The sequence below is a fragment of the Pan paniscus genome, chromosome 1 (genome assembly GCF_029289425.2).
Source record: "Pan paniscus chromosome 1, NHGRI_mPanPan1-v2.0_pri, whole genome shotgun sequence".
NCBI lineage: Eukaryota > Metazoa > Chordata > Mammalia > Primates > Hominidae > Pan > Pan paniscus.
The window spans coordinates 65,197,475-65,219,362 of record NC_073249.2 but is presented as its reverse complement, the minus strand read 5'-3'; the positions used below and the strand labels follow the sequence as shown (position 1 = coordinate 65,219,362).

Sequence of the window (21,888 nt, the reverse complement as noted above, 5' to 3'; positions counted from 1 at the left end):
ATCCTGAGTGGTTACCAAGGATAACAGGAATCCTGCTAGGAATAGTTGAGAGGATTTAGCTGACCTGCGACTTCAAGAGTCCCAGCAGTTCTTCAGTGGGTGGAAAATGAGCAGTAGGAGAGTCAGAGAAGGACTCTTGAGAAATTAGATAAATGTCTCTCAGAACAACCATGCGTGTCTTCCCTTTCTGGAAGTGGCTCCGAATCCTTGGCCACTCATTCTGTTCCTTGATTGGGAATGATTACTGTACAGCACAGGTGTTAAGCCCCCTCCTGCTATAGAGAGCCTTGGTTTGCAGTGCACCTTCCTAAAAGAGTCCAGGCTGGATTTGGATCTGGTTGTGTCTTTTGTCGGAGCTTGTCAGAAGATGAATATTCCAGGGCCCTTAATGACTCCATAATAGTTCCTTGGTCACTGAATAATGAACCCCAGATGAATGAAGGAAATGTGTTGTCTGGCCTCAGGAATGATGAAATGATTCAGGAATGGGGCCTGCAGGTCCTGGACCTCTTAATTATTAAAGGTGCTGTCGTGACAGAAGCTTTATCATTTTGATCCTTCTTATAGAACCTCTGAACCCTAAGGTCACCCTTTCCTCCTTGCAGCTGAGGGCGCCTTTCATCTTGTGCTCTCAAAAACATGGGCAAGACCCTAGGATTGCTAAGAGACTATTTCATCCTGTGCATATGCGTCTCAGCTCATTCAGTTCACCCAGAGAGGTCTATACTCAATCTCCACAGCACACAGCTGGGAAGTCACAAAGCCAGGTGCAGAAGAGAAAGGCCTTTTGAAGCCAGTGCTGTGTTCATTGTAATTCACTGGTGTGCTGTTTCAGTGACAGTTGAAGGAGAAGGAGCTGGGATCATGATTCAGTGGCATTCTCTTTTTCCCCTAGAATAAGTCATGACTGCTCCTCATTCTGAAGACAGTGATGCCTCCTGGTCTTCAGGTGAAGGCATGTCTGTTGGAGGAGGCAGGAAACAAGGCCCTGGGATATGTTGCATCTTAAGCCTCATACCCCCAGCCCCCCGGCAGCTGACCCTTCTTCCCTCTTGAGACTTGCTGTGGCTTCTCTGGCTCCTTCCTAGTCTTCCCCGTGTGTTCTTCCTCACCTGCCTCAACAGACTGGTCCATCTCAGGATGTATTAATCAATCCCACCTTTGCCTTTTTTCAGAGAGAGGCAGAAAGCCCTGGATTAAGCTGGTTAGGAGTCTCCCCAGAGGAGATGCTTGAGGACAGGCCAGAGGAAAGAGGCTTAGCCTATTAATGGCAGCTTCAGTGCCTGGACACTGGCCGGGGAGGCCATATCACCTTCAGAATGGAGCCTGACTCCTTAGTAAGACTTGTATAAGGTCTTCGGTTCCTGTAGCCCTATCAGCCTTTTCTCGTTACACCTGTCTTACCTCCTGGAATTCTGCATGTCTGCCATGTTGCATGACTTGCTGTTCCCCCCATTTGCTGTGCTCCCTTTGGCTTTGGAATTCACTGACCCCTTGCCTGAAAGCTCCTTCCCACACATAGGAGCTGTGTTCCTCAGGACTCCACTGAGAAATATCACATCCTCCAAGACTCCGCTTAACCTTGGTTAGGGGTCTCTTCTTTCTATTCTTATAACCACCACCCCCACATGTGCTTTTCATGGCCATAAAAACTGTACGCACTACTTTCTTATTTTCTTACATCCTCTCCTACTGGCCATTAACTCCTTTAGAACAGGGACTGACTGCTTCCTTTCCTAGACATAATCCCAGGGCTGAGTGTTGTCTCTGGCACACAGTAGGTGCTTTATAAATATTGTTGAAGTAAAGAAGAAACACAGAAAGGATAGCAGGGGATAGTGCCCAGCACTTGACTCAAGGACAGAAAGCAGATATTTTCTTCCATCTTTATGTCTGGAGTAAAATCAAGAGGTATTTTTGCTCAGACCTTTTTGGGCCAGAAGTATGCCCATAAAATGGTGTGATTTGTGGGAGTTCATAGAAGTCAATAAGAAAAACACCACACCTCTAATAAGAAAAAAAGGGCAAAGGATATGAAGAGACACTTCACAAATAAAGAAATACAAATAAATGATCAACACATAGGAAAAGTATCCAGTGTCACTAGTAAATTTTAAAACATTAAACAAAAATAAAAATTAGATACCATTTTCATCCTTCAATTTATTACATATTTTACAAAATGATAATACCCTTTATTAGTGAGGCTGCACTGAGATGAGTCTTACACCACTGTGTTAGTTCATTTGTGCTGCTGTGACAAAATACCACAGACTGGGTAATTTGCAAACAACAGAAATTTATTTTTCACAGTTCTAGAGGCTGGGATGTCCAAGACCAAGGTGCCTGCATTTTGTATCTGATGAGAGTCTGTTTGTGCCTTCACATGGCAGAAGGTGGAAGGTAAGCAGGCTAAATTCACGCCTGCAAGGCCTTTTACAAGGGGCTGTAATCCCATTCATGAGGGTGGAGCCCTCATGACTTCATCACCTTCCAAAGGCCCCACCTCTCAATACCACCGTCATGGGAATTAAATTCAACATGAATTTTGGAGGGAACGTCAACATTCAAACCATAGCAACCACCAAGGCAATAATAAGCACCACCACAGGGCTTTTCATTTCTGTTTTTTTTCGTTTGCTTGTTTATCTATGATTTAAATGTAAATAAGCATTAGGTTTCAGTAGTGAATAAGGATACAAAAGGCATATGAGAATTGCTGTCTTAGTGACATTAACATTTTTGGATTATGAGGTATCATAAGGGATATTTACAAATATGTACAGTCTTTATACTTCCCCTCGTAGAGATACAGTGGTCAGACACCTTTCATGTTTAGTCTCTGCAAACTTAAAGACATCATTTTCCTGCTTGTTACTTTTAACAAATCATATTTTTAGATTATTAGAACTTAACGTGGCTGGGCATGATGGCTTACACCTGTAATTCCAACACTTTGGGAGTCTGAGGTGGGAGGATTGCTTGGGTCCAGGAGTTTAAGACCAGCCTGGCCAACATGGTTAAACCCTGCCTCTAGAAAAAATACAAAAATTAGGCAGGCATGATGGTGTGCACCTGTGGTCCCAGCTACTCAGGATACTGAGGTGGGAGGATCACTTGAGCCTGGGAGATGGAGGTTGCAGTGAGCCGTGATCATGCCATTGCACTCCAGCCTGGGTGACAGGGTAAGGAACTGTCTCAAAAAAAAAAAAAAGATGTATCAAGCAATCTTATTTTGAAATGTTTGCCTCTGTTAGGTTAATTTGAAGCAAACTCTGGAAGGAACTGAGAATATTTTATACTAAGTGTACCAAAGCTTCTTGTTAGGAAGTTTATAACTACCCTAAAAGTTGCTTAATAATGACTATTACATTGGAACTGACTAAATCACTTTCTACTAGTGAGGACAGTAGTTATCGTTCAGGGACTTCCTGACTCAGGGAATTGATAGTGGTATATGAGGTTCTTTAGCTGAGTCTTTGTGTGTAAGTTTACTCCAAATTTAGAGTCAGCCCTAGTTATCTGTGATCAGTCAAGTAGAAGATGGGTTCTCAGAGCATTAGTCTTCCCCTCAAGACAGCTGGTTTTCCTTGGGCGCTCTCTGCTGTCCTCCGTCCCCTCTCCTCTACATCCTTGCATCGCTTAGTACAGAGCCCAGCACATAGGTACTCAGACTGTACTGAGTGTACACCTTCCAGATGAGGACATTGTAGAAGTAAACCATAGTTAGCTATGCTGAAGTGATTGATGCCTTCACTCTTCTCTGCTCTTTAATTCCTCTCCAACAAACTTGTGTTCAACCCAATAAAGATGTTAGGTTCTGACCTATTGCTAGCTACAAAACTAGAACTCGTGGGTCAGACCCCATTCCTTCCAAGCTTTGCAGATAGAAGATCTGCCACGAGGTTACCTTTGTAATTAATAGAGCTGACTTTTAAATGAATCAACTAGAGAAATGGTTGCTGGAATGAGTTTGGCATGTCAGGATTATTAAAAAGTTAAAAATTTTCATAGATGTACATGTTCAAGGGAGAAGCAGGAAAAACGGCAGAAACAGACTGTACCCACTACTGTTTGAGATCAGAAGGGATCTTATAGTTTTCTAAAATGATGAAAATTTGAATCTACTCTGACACCTTCTCACCTAGTCTTCTTTTGATCAATGCCACTGAACAATCCCAGCCCCACTTGGATGTAATCTGAGGAATAAAATGCTAAAAATATCACCCAGGCGTTGCTTTTACCCCAGATCTATTTTGACTAGCACAGCCTGCAACTGTTTACATGCAGAGAACAGGAGTCAGCCTACTGTTCCCGACGTGCATTTTAATAAGCCACCTGACAAGATCAACAGGAAGAAAAGAAAAATTGTGAACAGGTGCAAGGGAGCTGGGGGGAGCCGAAGGAAGACAGGTCCTGTGTCTCCCTGCTCTTCCTCGAGTTGGCACATTTTTCTGCTGCCAGGACCCTCTGGCTGTAACGGTGGCTGTCTCCATTTCCTCCAGTGTGGGCTCTGATAAAGGGAACCTAAAGTCTCAAATTAATCCCCCATGTCTTCAACAAAAGGAAAACTGGATTTTGGTAGTGATTGTTTTACTGTCGTAACCCAAAATGCTTCATTCATTCGCTCAGAGTCTGGTTGGTGAGGTAGGACGTTCCTGATGGCTGCCTTGCCTTGGGAATGTGTGGTGCATTTGCTGATGAGATGTCTGTTTCCAGATGGATATCTTCCTTCCCGGCACGAGCCTTTGAGAATGTGACAGACCATTTTTAAATATTTGCTTTGTACAAATTGTGGCCTATTGAAGGATCTTGCCCAGCTTTTTTTGTTTTATACCATGATGGATTTTGTGCGGTGTGTTGTGTAAGTAATAATGATAGGTCTGGCTTTGTAGTCGTGGCTGTTTGTTTTCTCTTCCTTTGTATCCAATCTTATTGTGTTCCTCTTAACACCACGTTGGCTAGCCAGCCAGGGTTGTTAATGACATGTTAAAGCCTATCTTCTGTCTAAATTGGTGGGGATTCTGTCTTGATTTAAAAAATGGCCTGTGTTTAGAATAATGCTGCTTTGAAAGTCAGGTAGCCAGTAGCTTTTCCATTTCATTGGAAAAACATATTGGAAAAGTAGTAATAGTTTGTCCACTACCTTCAATTTAGTTGTGTTCCCTGGAGGGATAAGAAAATGAAGACTGAATGTCACTGGGCTGTTCAGAGTATGTCTGCACTAGTCTGTGGCTTGGCAGACGGGAGAGGACAGTGGGCAAGTGCAAGGGCATCTCCTCCCTAGGAGAAACCTTCACCACACAGTGGGCAAGGGGCCATCTGGGTCTTTCAGAAGGTTCTGCTTAGGTCCAAAAATGTTACCCTCTTCCCCATCCTACAGACAAAATCATAGAATCCACTTGTGATACATAAAGAAATATATATATATATACACACACACACATATATATATATAGACATGTATATATTCACATATATATATTTATATCAGTGTTCTGTGTATTTAAATAATTAGAAACTCACCATTAGCAATTAAGTTCATAATTTAGTTCAGTTAAAGGTTATTAATAGTAGGCCAGGCATGATGGCTCACACCTGTAATCTCAGCACTTTGGGAGGCCAAGGCAGATGGATCACCTGAGGTCAGGAGTTCGAGACCACCCTGGCCAACATGGTAAAACCCGTCTCTACTAAAAATACAAAAAATTAGCCAGGCATGGTAGCAGGCTCCTGTAATCCCAGCTAGTTAGGAGGCTGAGGCAGGAAAATTGCTTGAACCCGGGAGGCGGAGGTTGCAGTGAGCCGAGATCACACCATCGCACTCCAGCCTGGGCAGTAGAATGAAACTCTGTCTAAAAAAAAAAAAAAAAAAAAAAATTATTAATAGTAATTATCTCAGCCTGCCAGGATTTATAAATGTTAATGTCCCAAACTGAAGTTAGGGAGGCCCATTTTTACCTTTTTTTTTAACTTTTATTTTTATCTCTGTGTAATTGTGTTGGGGGCAAATTTGTCAGTGTCTTCTCTTTTTTAATTAGCAATTGTTTTTCCAAATTCTCAGTAAATAATCCTTCATCAAATTTGTCAGTATTATTAATTTACATTCATTTTTGTCTCTTCAAAATACCAAGTTGGTATGTAGAATTCTTTTGTGTTGTAATTGTGGATCAGAATCTGTTGATTAACTTATTAATATATTTAGGACCTGGTATTCCTAAAGGGCTCATTACTGAACCTCACACTAGTCTTTCTAATATCTTTACAAAAAAATAGAATCAATAATAACTCTAAATTGTCAGGTGGAAAAAACAGTTGGCTTAGTGAACATGAAGTCTTTATTCAGATACATGCAAATGTATTACATTCTTAAGAATGATAATTTTGAGAAACATTTGAACAGCATAATTACTTGCAGAAATATTACTGTGACGAACATCTTTGGGAGTTGTGTGTTAAGGGGTGATATGATGAGGAAACCTGATACTATATTAGAAAGTGGTGTTATAGATACTAAGATAAGAAATTAAATAAGAATATAGTCTTTTTACCCATTTAATCATAGTTAATAAGAAAATATATTGCAACTTTCTGAACTGAAATATAAACTCTCTTAGTGATAGACAGCTGTCTTTCAGGTGGTTCCTATAATTAGACATTACTTCATGCTATATGCCAGACAATCGTTAGTTTGTTGGTTGATGATATTTTCTAATTTCACAATTTCTGTGATGTTTCCCACAAATTGGGTTAAGAGTGATTCAGAGTCACACCTATTTTTGACTTTAGTGCGCTCAAATCATTTCCTGTTGACAGGAATCTGATGGAAATGTCATCATAGTGATCAGTCTTCTGGAGAACTGAAGCTGCAAGTTTTCCTGAGTTTGTTCTATGGTGTATATTGATACTGGGATCTGTGTTCTCTGTCTGGCTGTTGCGGAGGCTAGGTCCCATCCACATCCCACTATACTCTCCAGCCTTGACTGATGTACCTACCATTTCATCTGTTAGGTATAATAGCTCTTCATGCATATGACTTTACAGAGAGATTGAATTAAAGTGTATATATACATATATATGAAATAAATATATATATGAAATAAATATATATATTAATGTGAAATAATTGCAGACTGCTAAAATTTAATATAGGGATCACAGAAAGAAAAGTCTCAATTCTTCAGTTGTTTCTATTTATCAATATAACTCTTTAGTCTTACTCTGTTTTTTCAAAAGAGAAATTAAAGAATGAATATATCACTGAAAATTGTTGGCACAGGCATTTTGGACTAATACTCTCTTGGAGAAAAATAAGAATATTCTCTTGAATCTTATCAGACAATTCTGTGATATGTCCTAGTGTAACATACATTTCAAAAAGTCTTTAGAGATGGAGTATCCTGTTTCCTCTGCAGCATTTGCTCTCTATGGAAGGACCAGGCAGTGACACTTTGATTAGAAGCATTCGTGATGCTGAGCTTTTTCTAGTAGACAGAGGAGAGGGGCTCATAAAAAGATCTAAGATGCCTGGTTAAGCTTCTTCCAGATTGTTCCAAATGAACCACATATGAAGGCCACAGGCGAAAGGGTCTAGCAAATTACACTATTGGGATTTTCTGACTGACACTTTTCTACTATTGGGAAAAAAATTATAAAATGTGTTTTCTTTTTTTGGCACTCAGATGAGTATAGGATCAAACCAGTGGAAGAGGTCAAATACATGAAAAATGGGGCAGAAGAAGAGCAGAAAATAGCAGCCAGGAACCAAGAAAACTTGGTAAGAATTGATTTTCTCACTTAACAATGAATTTTGGTGACACTATTGTAATAAAATCTGCACTGCATGTTTTAACTGCAACTTACATACTGGCACAAGATTTCTTGAAAATGCTGCAGCTATTTATAGCTTGCCTGGAAGCTGCACCATTATTCCTGTATCCTGTTTGTCTCTGAATAAGCCCTTCTTTAATCTTGATGGGGAATGCTCCAGGGAAAATATAGCAAAATTATTAGTGTTTTAAAATAGCTAAATTTAAGGGAAAAATAATGAAGTAGGATTGAGGTTTGTGAGGGGAGGATTGTTTTAGTTTTGTTTTTTTCTACCTCTTTTAACTCATATCCAAATCAGGATGAATGGTTGTTTCATTATTCTAGACATGTAATGTTGACAAAGTTGCTTTTCAAAGGAATCAAAGGTCATTTTCAAAGGAAAAGCAACTTACTTCAAGATAAGTCTTTCTGCAGAGAGTCAGTACTTCACATTCACAATATTAAGGGTATTGTGGGTTTTGAGTTTATGTGAGAATTGTGAAGATCTGAAACAGGAAGTTAGGAATCCCTTTTTTGAGTAGGAATCAGTATACACATTCAGTCTTAACATCCCATATCTATAAAAACATTTAGGTAATTATAATATAGATGATTTCTTAAAAGCAGTTACAAATTGTTAAGAATATGTATTTACTCAGTTGTATTGGAGCAAAATTGTTTTTGTTGTTTATACTTTATTTTTTGATTACCTATATTTGCTTTTTTCATAACTGAGTTAAAAAGGTATTTTTAAGAAGCTCGCAATGTCATATAATACTTTCACTTGACTTAAACTCTTTTTTTATAATGTGCTTTGTTTTTGTTTTAATGACTTCTGCTACAGCAGAGGAATTTGGCAGAATATTAAGCAGTGCACAGGAGTATTTAGGGCTGTTATTTTCCATTACACATTTGTGAATATTGGAGGCTGATTCTTTCCCCTAATTCTTTTCTGAATATATGATCTATAACTTGAAATACTGAAGTATCAACAAGTGAATATTTTAGATCATTTTCAAAGAATGAAAATATACTCTAGATAATGAAGTTTTGCTTCATAAATGGGATTTGGATTTTAAAGCATCACTTAAGACACAGAGATTCATCATATCTAGAGTGATAATGTATTTTAACATTAACACTTAAATCCAGGAAAGTAGCTATGACTAAATACTAAAAGTTAATATTACCATACTGCCTACATGGTGTTTATTTTGTTTTGAATGGATAAATCGAAGACCTGAGTATTGAAATATCAGTAGTCATTTTTCTACTTTATTTTACTAAACAACAGAGTTTGTACTTGCTTGATATAGTTTCAGCTTGAGTTATCAATCTCATCCTTAATAATAATATTTACTGTAGAGGCTAGAGAGCTACTTGTGAGTAGTCTGGCAGTGGTTTCTCCTTAAATCTACTAATGTGTGTCTCTGCTTCACATGCTTATGTCTCTAGAACCAAAGAAGCAACACCTTCTATAGTTTGTGAGTTTTTTCTCAGTGTGCTTTCATCATCATATTTAGGACCAATATAACTTTTTTCCTTCTCTCGCAGTTTTGCAGTCTGTCAACTACTTGGTACTTGGTGTATTCTTTTTCAGCATTGTGGTCAGAATCAGACTGAATAGGGATTTGAAGAGAGAAAAATATTTGGTCATTCTGATTTATTTGTGGATTATCTGTGACAAGCCTCGCCCCTTTGCTCTGCCAGCCAGACAGAGTCCAGGATCCCAATACCCTTCAAGTGTGTAAAGGTTTGCATGGGGAATGGGGAGTAAATAGCTATCTTTGATCTGAAATTTCTAGACTGTTTTCCAAAATTAAGTGACTGTTCAGTTATTTGGTAATTTGTTGTCTTTGTTACCTACTCCATCCTTTGGGGAACATAATCAAGTATTGACCATACACATCATTTGAAAAAATACCAATAGCCTCCTAAACTTGAAGCTTAACATTGGAAGGTGGATAAAATAGATTTAACAATTCTTTTTTTAAAATAAAAAACACCTTTAAAATAAGTATCGAGAAGTTCTTGATACTTACTTTAAGAATGATACTAAGATGTAGGTTACAGTGTTTTTTAAAAGTTTATTTAAACTCAAACTGTTGCATTGAAGGGGCTCAGCAAACACAACCAAGGAAGTATGGCATGATGGTGAGGACTTAGGGTTCCAGTCTCAGCTCTGCCACTTGCTCACTGTGGGATCAAGTTCTTTATTTCTCTAAACCTCCCACCCATCACGTGAGGAAAAAACAGTGCCTCATAGTCCTGCTGTGAGTACTGCGTGAGATGATAGTCGTAAGACTGAGTTCAGTGCTTAGCACATGATAAGCACCACCTGTAAGAGTTAGGCATCATCATACAAAACAAAAGGAAAGAATAAAGAGTGTTAAAATCAGGTTTCTTTCTTTTTTGCTTTATGTTAATTGGTGAGAGGTTTCTAAATGAATACTTATTATGTATTCATTTAGTACCTATTATGTACAAAACACTCACTAAGTTTTGAGAGACACAGAGTACTTGAAGTCACAGTCCTCAAGGAGCTTACAGTATATTTTCGCTCAGTTCAACAAATATTTGATTGCCTCTTGCAAAGAGAGTGCCTTTGCACTAGACTGCAGAGAAACAGATAAATAAGGAAACCACTGATCCTCAGGGTGCTTGTATTGCAGTGGACAAGGTAAGTATGAAATGACTATGAGTAAAACAAGGTGAGATTGAACTTTGAGAAAGAAATACAAAGAGCTGCAGCTATTCAAAGGAGGCAGAGAACTCGTCTATTGGGGCATCAGGACCTACTTCATGAAAAAGCTGACATTTACGATGGGCCTCAAAGTATGGAATTGGGGACAAGTGCCCAAGCAGAAGTAACAGGTGGAAAACATAAGATATATTTAATGAAAAGCACATAGTCCTTTTGGTTGGGAAATGGCAGAGAAGAGGAGTAGGTGTCAGTAGGGAAGCAGTGGGAGATTAGAATAAAAACCTAGATGGGCTAATGTATAGAGCCTTAATGTCCAGCCAAGAGGCCTAAAATTAATGCAGTGGATTAAATGGAGGCTTTGAGTGGTCATAAACCGGGGATTGGTAGAATGGGATTACAATTCAGGAATGTTTATGTGGCAACAGCTGGTGTAATATGGATTTGGTTGGGGAACCAAAATGGGAGACCAGTCACAATAATTTTTTCAAGAGGTAGTAAGTCTGAACCAAGGTGTTGGCAGGGAGAGTAGAAAAGATTTGGGTAAGGTTGCAGAAGTAGAAGCACAAGATTTGACAGCTCATTAGATATTAAAGAAGACCAATGAATCAGGAGATGGTAATGCCAAGATTTAGACCCGCTGGAACGATGATGAGTTGGTGGTGGTGAGAGTAAGTAGTGAGCGTAATGATATGTTGAAATCAGTAGGAAGATTGTGTTTGAGGAAAATATAAGGTATCCGTCCATTCATTCATTATTTATTCCTGTTAATCTTTAAAAAGCTCAAAGTATAGTACACAAAAGAAAAAGTTAAACCATGGATCATACAACAATGTAATAAGTGCAGTAACAGAACTTCACCTGTTACTACTAGATTCTTAGGCAGTCAGATTATCTGGGAGACAAAAGCACATCATACATAAACCCCCCTTGGGAACCCACTTTCTGGTAGCAGATAGCAGGCATGTGACCTAAATTACCACAATTCAGGGTACTATGTGAAAATAGAGGTTGGTTTTGAGCAAGCAGAGCTTTAGGAACTTGTAGAACATTCATGTGGAAAAACTCTGGTGAAGAGATGGAAATGAAGGTGTGCAGCTCAGCAGCATTGCTTGAGACATGTCAGGTGTTCAGAATATTTTTGTTGGTTTGAATGAACAGAAGAATGAATGAATAGGCATAGTTGGGCCTATAGGTATACATTTAGATCAAGTTGATGGCTGAACGCTTGATATATTAGTCTGTTTTCATGCTGCTATAAAGACATATCTGAGACTAGGTAATATATAAAGCAAGAGGTTTAACTGAGTCACAGTTCCGCATGGCTGGGGAGGCCTCAGGAAACTTACAATCATGGTAGAAGGGAAAACAAACCCGTTCTTGTTCACATGGTGGCAGAAGAGAGAAGTGCATAGTGAAGGGGAGAAGAGCCCCTTATAAAACCATCAGATCTCATGAGAACTCACTCACTGTCATGAGAACAGCATGGGGGAACTGCCCCCATGATCTAATCACCTACCATGAGGTCCTTCCCCTTACAAGTGAAGATTGCAATTTAAAATAAGACTTGGGTGGGGACACAGAGCCAGACTGTATCACTTGAGTGTAAATGGGGCAGCCAAAAGGAAAAGAAGAGACAGTGGTCAAAGAAAGCCTCTTAAGACTCCAAGGTCTACTTCAAGGCCCTCCCTAGGTGGTCTGTGCCCACAGGAGGCTTTGGTTTCTGTCTTGCCACTGCCCTCCTTGCTCACAGCAGGCCTCATCATCAGTGGTTCATTTTTAAAGATTCTCTGTTATTCATTCGGATTATATCCAAGTTCTTTATAGTACTTAACACAACTGTTTTGGGATAACTGTGTATGATCTGCTTAATATGTGTTCCTCTTTTGGACTGTAAGCTCATGAGGCTAAAAACTATCTTTTTGGCCTATAGTTAAGTGTCTAGCACCTAAGAGTTCATAGCACCTAGTGGTTGCTCAATAATTGCCACAGACCTCCAGTCTCTTGAGCCTCTTGACATCAGGGCTGTGCAATGGAGAAGACCGTGCTGGTTTTCTGAGGCTGATGATGAATGATTTATATGTCAGTCATTTATGTACTCACAATATGAAGATGTTCATTATCCCAGTTTTCATCACTGCTTAATGTCATATATTCCACTTTGCTTCTCTCAGACTTTAATTCCATCTTAAGGATGGTGGTGTAAAGTAGTAGCATTTGCTTTGGAGAGTATACATAGGTAAGTATCAGTATGGGGCCTAGCTTCACCATTTCTAGCTTTATAATTTTGGCCAAATGTCAAAAACTTTCAGTTCCTCATCTGGAACCTGGAGAATCACAAAATTATTAATTATTGACACAGGGGTCCCCAAGCCTCAGACCCTGGACCAGTACCAGTTGGTGGCCTGTTAGAAACCAGGCCACACAGCAGGAGGTGAGCGGCAGGCGGGTGAGAGACCGAAGCTTCATCTGTATTTGCATCTGTTCCTCATTGCTCACATTACCACCTGAGCTCTGCCTCCTGTCAGATCAGCAGTGGCATGAGATTCTCATAGGAGAACAAGCCCTATCGTGAACTGTGCAAGTGAGGGATCTAGGTTGCATGATCCTTATGAGATTCTTAACTAATGTCTGATGATCTGGGTGAAACAGTTTCATTCCGAAGCTCCACCCCTTTGCCCCTTCACCCTGGTCTGTGAAAAAAATTATCTTCCATGAAACCAGTTCCTGGTGTCAAAAAGGTTGGGGACCACTGTATTAAAGTATTAGAAGAAATTATGTGAGAATATGTTTACAACCTAAGCAAAGGGAGGGAAAGCAAAAGCTATGAAGAAAAAGCTTTCTTTCATTACATTGAAATTAAATATTTTGGTAACGCAGAATAACTATAAAAAGTAGTTTATGGATGGGCAAAATCCTGGGAGGAAACTTTTATGATAAATAAAAGACAAAGGATTAATGACTGGGATTCAGAAGGAGCATGTAAATAATTGAGAAAAAGATAATCTGTTAGAAAAATAGATAAATGAACAGATGGTTTACAGTAGAGGACACTGGTTGATAAGCATATGAAAATATGTTCCGTATCACTAGAACAGTGGATACCCTCTTAACCAGCTCTGCAAATCTCTCTCTGAAAGATACTGGCTGCAGCCAAAGCATGCTTGCCTGGATGACTGGTAGGCTATTCACTAGAACACCTCTATGCATTTGCTCCCACAGTTAATTGTGTGTTTTCCAAGAGCTGGTTTGCTGGTTCCCAAACTGGTTCATACTGGTTGAAAGCCATTGTAATTATGTAATTTAGTTAAATAATATGTAAGCCAATGAAACACAAGTATGGAAAGAGCTGTTTCAGTGAAAATTAAGCCAAATGCTTTGGAAAGTCTTGATGAAGGCAAATTACTAAAAGCTTGGTGTTAAATTCTGTGCTCAGATTATTTCACAAGGTCTTTACGTTCCCTCTTCACATAAGAAACCAAAACAGAGAATCTTAGATGAGATGATATGGTCAGTGCAGAAGGTGAATGTGCAGCCCTAGTCAGTGGTTCCTTGCTTAAAGGAGAAGCCTTGTTCCTACATCAAAAAATGGGAGTGGGCTAGGTGCAGTGGCTCATGCCTATAATTCCAGCACTTTGGGAGGCCAAAGTGGGAGGATCACTTGAGGCCAGGACTTTGAGGCCAGCCTGGGCAACATGGCAAGACTCTGTCTCTACAAAAATAAAAGTAAAAATAGAATTAGCTGTGCCTTGTGGTGCATGCCAATAGTCCCAGTGACTCAGCAGGCTGAGGCAGGAGGATCGCTTGAGCCCAGGAATTCAAGGCTGCAGTGAGCTCTGATCATGCCAGTGCTCTCTAGCCTGAGTGACAGAGCAAGACCCTGTCTCTAAAAAGAGGAAATACACATTCATATAATTTAAAAGAAAATCATATATTTAATGTATATATACATTTAACTCACTAGATTGTTTAATTACCAGTTTGGATGGTGTTGCCTAATAGGACTTTTATTGTAATCAGAGAAATGCAGATTATGACATGATCCCATTTTTCACCCATTAGATTGGCAAAATGTTGAAGTTTGATAATATCAGATTTTGGCCTGATTACAGGAAAATAGGTATTCAAATACTAATGGTAAACATTTTGAAGGATAGTTTAACAACATCTGTTAAAGTTTAAACATGCACACCCATAACCCAGCACTTCCACATCTTGCTGTCCACCCTAGCAGCTGCCCATGTGCATGAGGAAGCTTGCACAAGACTTGTTCACTACAGCATTGTTTATATTAGTGAAAATTAGAAAATAACCTCCCTGCTTGTCGATACAAGAATAATACAGCTATATTATACAAGGCAGCAATTAAGAAGAAAGAGTTAGAATTCTATGAGCTGCCATGGAAAAATCATGTAGATTGCGGAATGGATATGTATAGCATGATGCCATTTAAGGTTTTATTAAACAAAATAAAACAGCAACACTGTATTTTCTGTGGGTATCCATATATGTATAGTTATTCATAGATTAAAAACTGGGTGGATGTATCCCAAATTACTAACAGTGGATACCTGAGTTGATGGGGAACCTAAGAATGTAAAGACTCAGTTTCCTGCTCTGCAAAATGGGGAGAATAATTGGAGCCACTTTAGTGGGAAGTTATGAAAATTAAATAAGGTATACCTATAACCTCTTTGAACACTTCCTGGCATAGAAGATGCCATTCTTGGCTATTTTCCTGTTATTTTTATTAGTGGAGTTGGGTCAGGTGGGAATGGATTAGAAGAATTGCATGTGGTGGTTAAAGGGGATTTTTATCTTTAAACTTAATGTTTTTAATTTTTTCAAGAAAATATGAGTATATTATCTGTGTGCTTTAAAATTGATTTTTAAAAAGGGAGATAACAATAATAAAAGTCCAATATTGACTACTTGGGAATCTGCAAGTAGAATTATGACATTTTCTCTTTATCTGACATGTCCTCAGTTTTTAGTCATCTCTGAAGTCTGAATAACAGATTAGGACTGTTAGAACACAGTTAGAAGGAAACTCGAGAATCACCGGGCGTCGTTACGTAGGTTACCAGTTTTGCATATAAATGATTTAAAAGTATATTACCCTAGACTTGGCAGTATTCAGATTCCTTGGCCTCTCTAAAGTAAGTATTTTGGCAGATAAAGGACGTTCCCATTTTAGTTTTTAAGTGTTCCTTCTTACTATAAAACAAAACATCATTTAAGGAAAATATTAAGGACATTAAGGAAAATTATTTCTTTAATTAACATTTGTCATTATCAGCCCATATTCCCTTAAGAATATTAAGCCATTTGATGATGGATTTTTTTATTTGTTTGTTTGTTTGCTTGTATTTCCTAGCTTTACACATATTACATTAGTTTTCATTTGTTTGTTTGTTTTGAGTCTTGCTCTTGTCCCCCAGGCCGGAGTGCAATGGCGTGATCTCGGCTCACTGCAACCTCCGCCTCCAGGTTTAAGCAATTCTCCTGCCTCAGCCTCCTGAGTAGCTGGGATTACAGGCACCTGTCACCACGTCTGGCTAATTTTTGTATTTTTAGTAGAGATGGGGTTTCACTATGATGGCCAGGTTGGTCTTGAACTCCTGGCCTCAAGTGATCCACCTGCCTTGGTTTCCCAAAGTGCTAGGATTACAGACATGAGCCACCATGCCCAGCCTACATTGGTATTTGATTTACTGTTTCCAGGTATCTATGTATAAATGAAAAGATTGTTTTCTCTTTGATGACATATAACATGGTTGGTTGAGCTTTTGATTTCAGTCTTATCTATAGAGTTGAGGACTAATTTGAAACACCCTTTCACAGTCATCAATTCCTGAAAACAATTATATGACAAAATTAAAACAAACAAAACAGGATGTTTTAATATGCATTAGCAGAAAAGGAGATTGAAATCAAGTTTTAGGCATGACTACATCCCCTGCACCTATGGAGCTCATGAGAGTTTCCTTACCTATCTCCAATGCATTAAATTTCCATTACATGTCAGGACATCTTTACTGGATTAGTCCATTTTCATGCTGCTGACAAAGACATACCCAATACTGGGTAATTTACATAAGACAGAGGTTTAATTGGACTTAAGTTCCATGTGGATGGGGAAGCTTCACAATCATGGCAGAAGGCAAGGAGGAGCAAGTCCCATCTTACATGGATGGCAGCCGGCAAAGAGAGAATGAGGAAGACGCAAAAGCAGAAGCCCTTGATAAAACCATCAGATCTCGTGAGACTTATTCACTACCATGAGAACAGTATGGGGGAAACTGCCCCCATGATTCAATTATCTCCCACTAGGTCCCTCCCACAACACATGGGAGTTATGAGAGTACAATTCAAAGTGAGATTTGGGTGGGGACACAGAGCCAAACCATATTAACATCCAGCTGCAGAAATGAAGACTTGGAAATTAGGAGGCATCCCTGATCAGATGAAATGCTTCAGAAGCTCATATGAGCTCTTTGGAGCAGTGGCATCCAGTTGGTGAAAACTGGGAAGTGGCCCTGATCCGCAGAATAAGCTGTGGTTGAAGCAGTACCCTGTAAGGGGGCTTGTGTTTTCCAAAGCATTTGATTGATTGGCAGCCTGAAACATAAACCAGAGGATATTCTGCAATTCCATTCATTCACTGTAGGTCAGTAGGAAAGCCAAGAGCTCAAGATCACGGTCGTCATATTACTCTATTTGTTAGAATATAACTTGTGAGGAATAAAAGGCTTGTAAATGAATGTTAAAACTTTCAATCACTAATAAAATGTTTGTTATAGTAATATACATTCCCCTGTAGATATTCTCATATTTAGGAACCCTCTACAAGTCCATTTGAACTCTTTAATAAGTACTATGTTTACTTTTCCTATGACTCTGTAGAGCAGCTAATATAACAGCAAACTGACTTTTCTGTGTAAAGGTTGTTCCTGCTTATCTTAGAAATGACTATTTACCTTTGAGTTCTCACTCTCAAATGCAAGGTCAAGTAATTATTTTTAGAGACCAACTAATGCAAAAGACCATGACTTTGAATAGCCCCAATTTCCCAAGCCACTTGTACATTCTTAGCACTTTTGAGAATAAAGTAAAAGAAACCAACAAGAGTGAAACCGGTATTAATAGGCAAAGTGTCAAGCTATATGAAGTACTACTTCTCTTCTCACTCTCTCCTTCTAGGGACAGATTGGATTTGAGCACAGGCTGGGTGGTGCTGGGATGAATTATAACGGAGAGTTCTGGACTTGAGGGAGGTACTTCATAGTTTGGGGACCTCTAGAGGACTGAGGTGTTCCCCAAACTAAAGTGAAGATAGATAGTGATTCTAGGTATCTGATTCAGATAAGATATACCCTTTCCTAGACAGCTTAATAAATACCATTTTAAAGCATCAGATTCATCCCCAAAGATCTCATGGTTCTAACTCAGTAGTCTCTCTCCTTATTCTCTCATGCCTTATGTGATGGTGACATCAGCCTGAACTTCTTCCAGATACTTAAAGGAATAGTATCAGGATCCCAGACACCATCTACCTGAACATTTAGTTTCTTAAGGGAATAACCTTACTCACAGGAGTCAATCTATTCTGTTTGTTGTGGCATAGAAGGTATAAGAGAGAAGAATGATACCCCTTCATTGATCTTGGAAGACTTCCTATATCCAGCTAGCATTTTTGTGTACATGAGCCAAGCACATTCAAGGTCTTAGAGATTATTCTGGCACTGTGGTAATTTGATTTAGAGTAGAGCTGGAGTAGAGTTTAATTCTCTAAGGATGAGAGATTTATTAAATCAGTCTTCCAAGTTTTAAGTGTTGAACAGAAGCAAAGTTTCTGATTCGGGAACAGAATACTGGGAGAATAAAATAATGCACACAAAATTGCTTTGTAAACAAAAAGCCCAACAAATTATAATGATTATTGTTATTGCTAGTTAAAAGGACACCTGGCTTCATTTCTGTTCATTGCTATTTTGTAGTGGAAACAAAGTTATGGCACAGCATGCTTGTGGGTGTAGGTAAGAGTTAATACCTACTTCCCTTGAAGAAAGAGTTATATCTTCATATCACACTTCAATCTCCTGTGAAGAAAGGATGATATTAAAGTATATCTCAACTTAACATATACAGAAATTAATGACTCTGGTGGCTTTTGAAGCAACTACATGACTGCAATCCTGTTTTAAATGTTTTTTTCTCTTCTACATGCTCAACACTGAACTGACCATATTCAGGTGAACACAGTGTTAGTGTCCCAGTACAACATATCTCTTGAATCAATTTCTATTTCAGTGTACTCTCACTGTCATTTAGGCATAATATAGGCACTGAAAGTGTGTAAGGATTGACAATGCACAGTTGCAACTCTCAGGAAACTCAGGAGGAGATAGATAAACATACTGTGAGTCTCTGATGGAGGTTCTTGAATGAGACCAGGGCCTCAAATGAGACCAGGTTTTCATTGGCAGATGAAATTGGGAAACAGATTTCAAGCAGAAGGAATAGTGTCACCCCGGCATGGAGACGTGGCATGAATAACGAAGTGGTTTGGGAGGCTGATGGAATAATTTAGGAAGTGTTTATTTGGCTAGCTGAGTGTTTTTTTCCTGTCAGCACATTAATTTTTGGTTTACCAATAGTCACATTGTTTGGCCAGTTTGCAGTATTTGTAACTACAGAATAAATAGAACAGACCTCTGCTGGTCTAATTTAAAGATTGGGGTGTTGATAATGACTTCCCTTTTCCCAGCATTGTTATAAAATGTGATTGCTTTTAAACATGCTTTCCTTGGATGCAGGGTGCTATCTAAAAGTGGTTGAACAGATTTACTCTTGACCTCCTCCTGTCCAGTAAAGGATAGCATCTAGTTTATCCCCTGAAACTTTCCTGTTTAACTTTTGGAAATACAGCAACATAAACAATACTTTAGATTTCTGGCCTCTTCTCTAAGAGCAGGACCCTGATACTTAGGTAGAAAGTAGAAAGAAGCTCTCTTCAAAGCTTGATCCTGTTTGATCTACATGGTCATTTTAGATAGTGGATTTATTTATCTCACTAAAACATGAGCATTTTTTATATGCAAGTGGCCCCATTGAGACACCTGAGTCGGGGGAAATGAGTGACAATTGAGAGGGCCACCTTTAAGGCTGGGCCACTGTTACTAGAGTACCCAGAACAATAACACAGTGGTGTTACTTTCTGCAGGTTGTTCAGATTTCTCTCTTATTCCCTATGTGTTGCTAAAAATAAAACCAGAGCATATAAGTTTCACTCATCTATTGGCAAACTCAGTGAGGTAGCTTCACCCAACATTAATAATTTATGCCTTGGAGGTGAGAGTATCAAAAGCAACCATTATGTTTCCAGGAGTCTGGGCTCTGGTAAGCGTCTCTTCCTGTCGACTTCATTTGTGAGCAAATAATACCCAGTATTAACAGAGATACAGGATTCACCAGCCTTATGATTTTTATTTTTACCGGGTTTTTGGGAGTTCTGAAAATGGAGTTTATTCTTGTCATCCAGAAAACATAGAAATAAATAATGAGGCATAAAAATTTCATACATCTTCCTTGGAAGGAGGACGAATATTGTTTAGCTTGTGAACATTATAATAGGTATATGAAGGTACCATTATAAGTGCCTGCTTCATGTTCATAATAGGATTAATGTATTTACTCAGTGCTCTGTATGATAACAGATGCCAAATTTCTTCCTTCTTTGAAAAGTAAAACAATTGATAATGACAACAATATTTCCCAAAATGTAATGAGATGACTCCGTTTTTTGGTTCCTGTCCGAGTGTAATGGTACATTACAGAGTCTCATTTACTGGCAAACTTCTGCTTATAACTGGATAACTTGAGAGTTTGCTTAATTTTAGGCAAATACTTCTTTTAGAATTTTTACAGTTGAGTGCATAAAATGAGACAGGAATCTGGTGAGTGGAACTGGAATATGAGGTAGGGCTTGGTCTCAGAAATGAAGCTGAAGATTCATTATTAGCACATGGGTCTGACATTATCAGGCCAGGGTTCCTTTGCTTCTCCTGAGTCTGAGGCACAATGAAACCTAAAGGAACAGCAGGGAACGCCAACTGCAGACAAAGAGAACAGAGAATCTCATTCTAATGATTCACAGCGATGCCTTACTGCTCATAATGTTTCAGCTCAAATCAAACAATCTCTGCTGGCCAGGAGATGGCCATCTAGTGAGACAAAGTAAACCACCCATAGCTAATGGATTGGTTTACTCCTGTTATTTTCTTATTTATTGTACTTTAAATAATTGTACTTTATTTAATTGTACTTTTAAAATTAACCTTTCTCTGTTTGTAAACATACTACTTGCTTGAATTACTTTAAAACATACTTTGGGAAATACAGAAGTGAATAAAAAATAAAATCAGGCATAAACCCCATAACAATCATTTATGTTTTTATGCCTAATATAAATAGAAATACAGAAATATAACTTTTTTTTTTTGAGATGGAATCTCGCTCTTGTTGCCCAGGCTGGAGGGCAATGGCACGATCTTGGCTCACCGCAACCTCCGCCTCCCGGGTTCAAATGATTCTCCTGCCTCAGCCTCCCAAGTAGCTGGGATTACAGGCATACGCCACTATGTGTGGCTAATTTTGTATTTTTAGTAGAGACAGTGTTTCTCCATGTTGGTCAGGCTGGTCTCGAACTCCCGACCTCCACTCGCCTCGGCCTCCCAAAGTGCTGGGATTACAGGCGTGAGCCACTCACTGCACCCGGCCAATATAATTTTTTTTCTAAACAAAATAGATCTGAATTTCTTACAGTGCTAAACATAATCTTACCATATGTCTAGAAATCGTGCTCCCAGGGTATTTTCCCAACTGATTGGAAAAACTGTAACCATACAAAAACCTTTATGTGAATGTTGGTAACAGCTTTATTCATAATCACCAAAAACTGGAAGCAACCAAGGTGTCCTTCAATAGATGAGTGGACAAACTGTAGTACATCCAGACAATGGAATATTACTTAGTAATAAGAAGGAATGAGCTACCAAGCCATGAAAAAAACATGGATAAGTGCATATTGCTAAGTGAGAAAAGCCAGTCTGAAAGATACACACTGTATGATTCTACTTGCATGATATTCTGAAATAGGCAAAACTGTAGATTTCCAGAGATTTGTACAAAAAAGAAGGGTGTATAGGTGAAGCACAGAGGATTTTTCTTTTAGGATGGTGAAACTATTCTGTATGGTACTGTAATGGTAGGTACATGTTACTATACATTTGTCAAAATTCATAGAGCTTTATAGCAAAGAGAGTGAAATTTAACGTACATAAATTAAAAACACAAACAAAAATGAAAGCCTGGGG

The 21,888-nt window shown here is 38.8% G+C and overlaps 1 protein-coding gene across 2 annotated transcripts in view; it reads left to right on the top strand.

The window, feature by feature from the left end:
• The window catches only part of C1H1orf21 (chromosome 1 C1orf21 homolog), a 241,398-nt gene that overhangs the window by 113,015 nt on the left and 106,495 nt on the right, over positions 1-21,888 (top strand). For both annotated transcript variants that reach the window (XM_003815607.5, XM_063603522.1), the window contains exon 3: positions 7,683-7,777. In XM_003815607.5, coding sequence (XP_003815655.1) covers positions 7,683-7,777 — 95 coding nt within the window. The remainder of the gene's footprint in view (positions 1-7,682; positions 7,778-21,888) is intronic.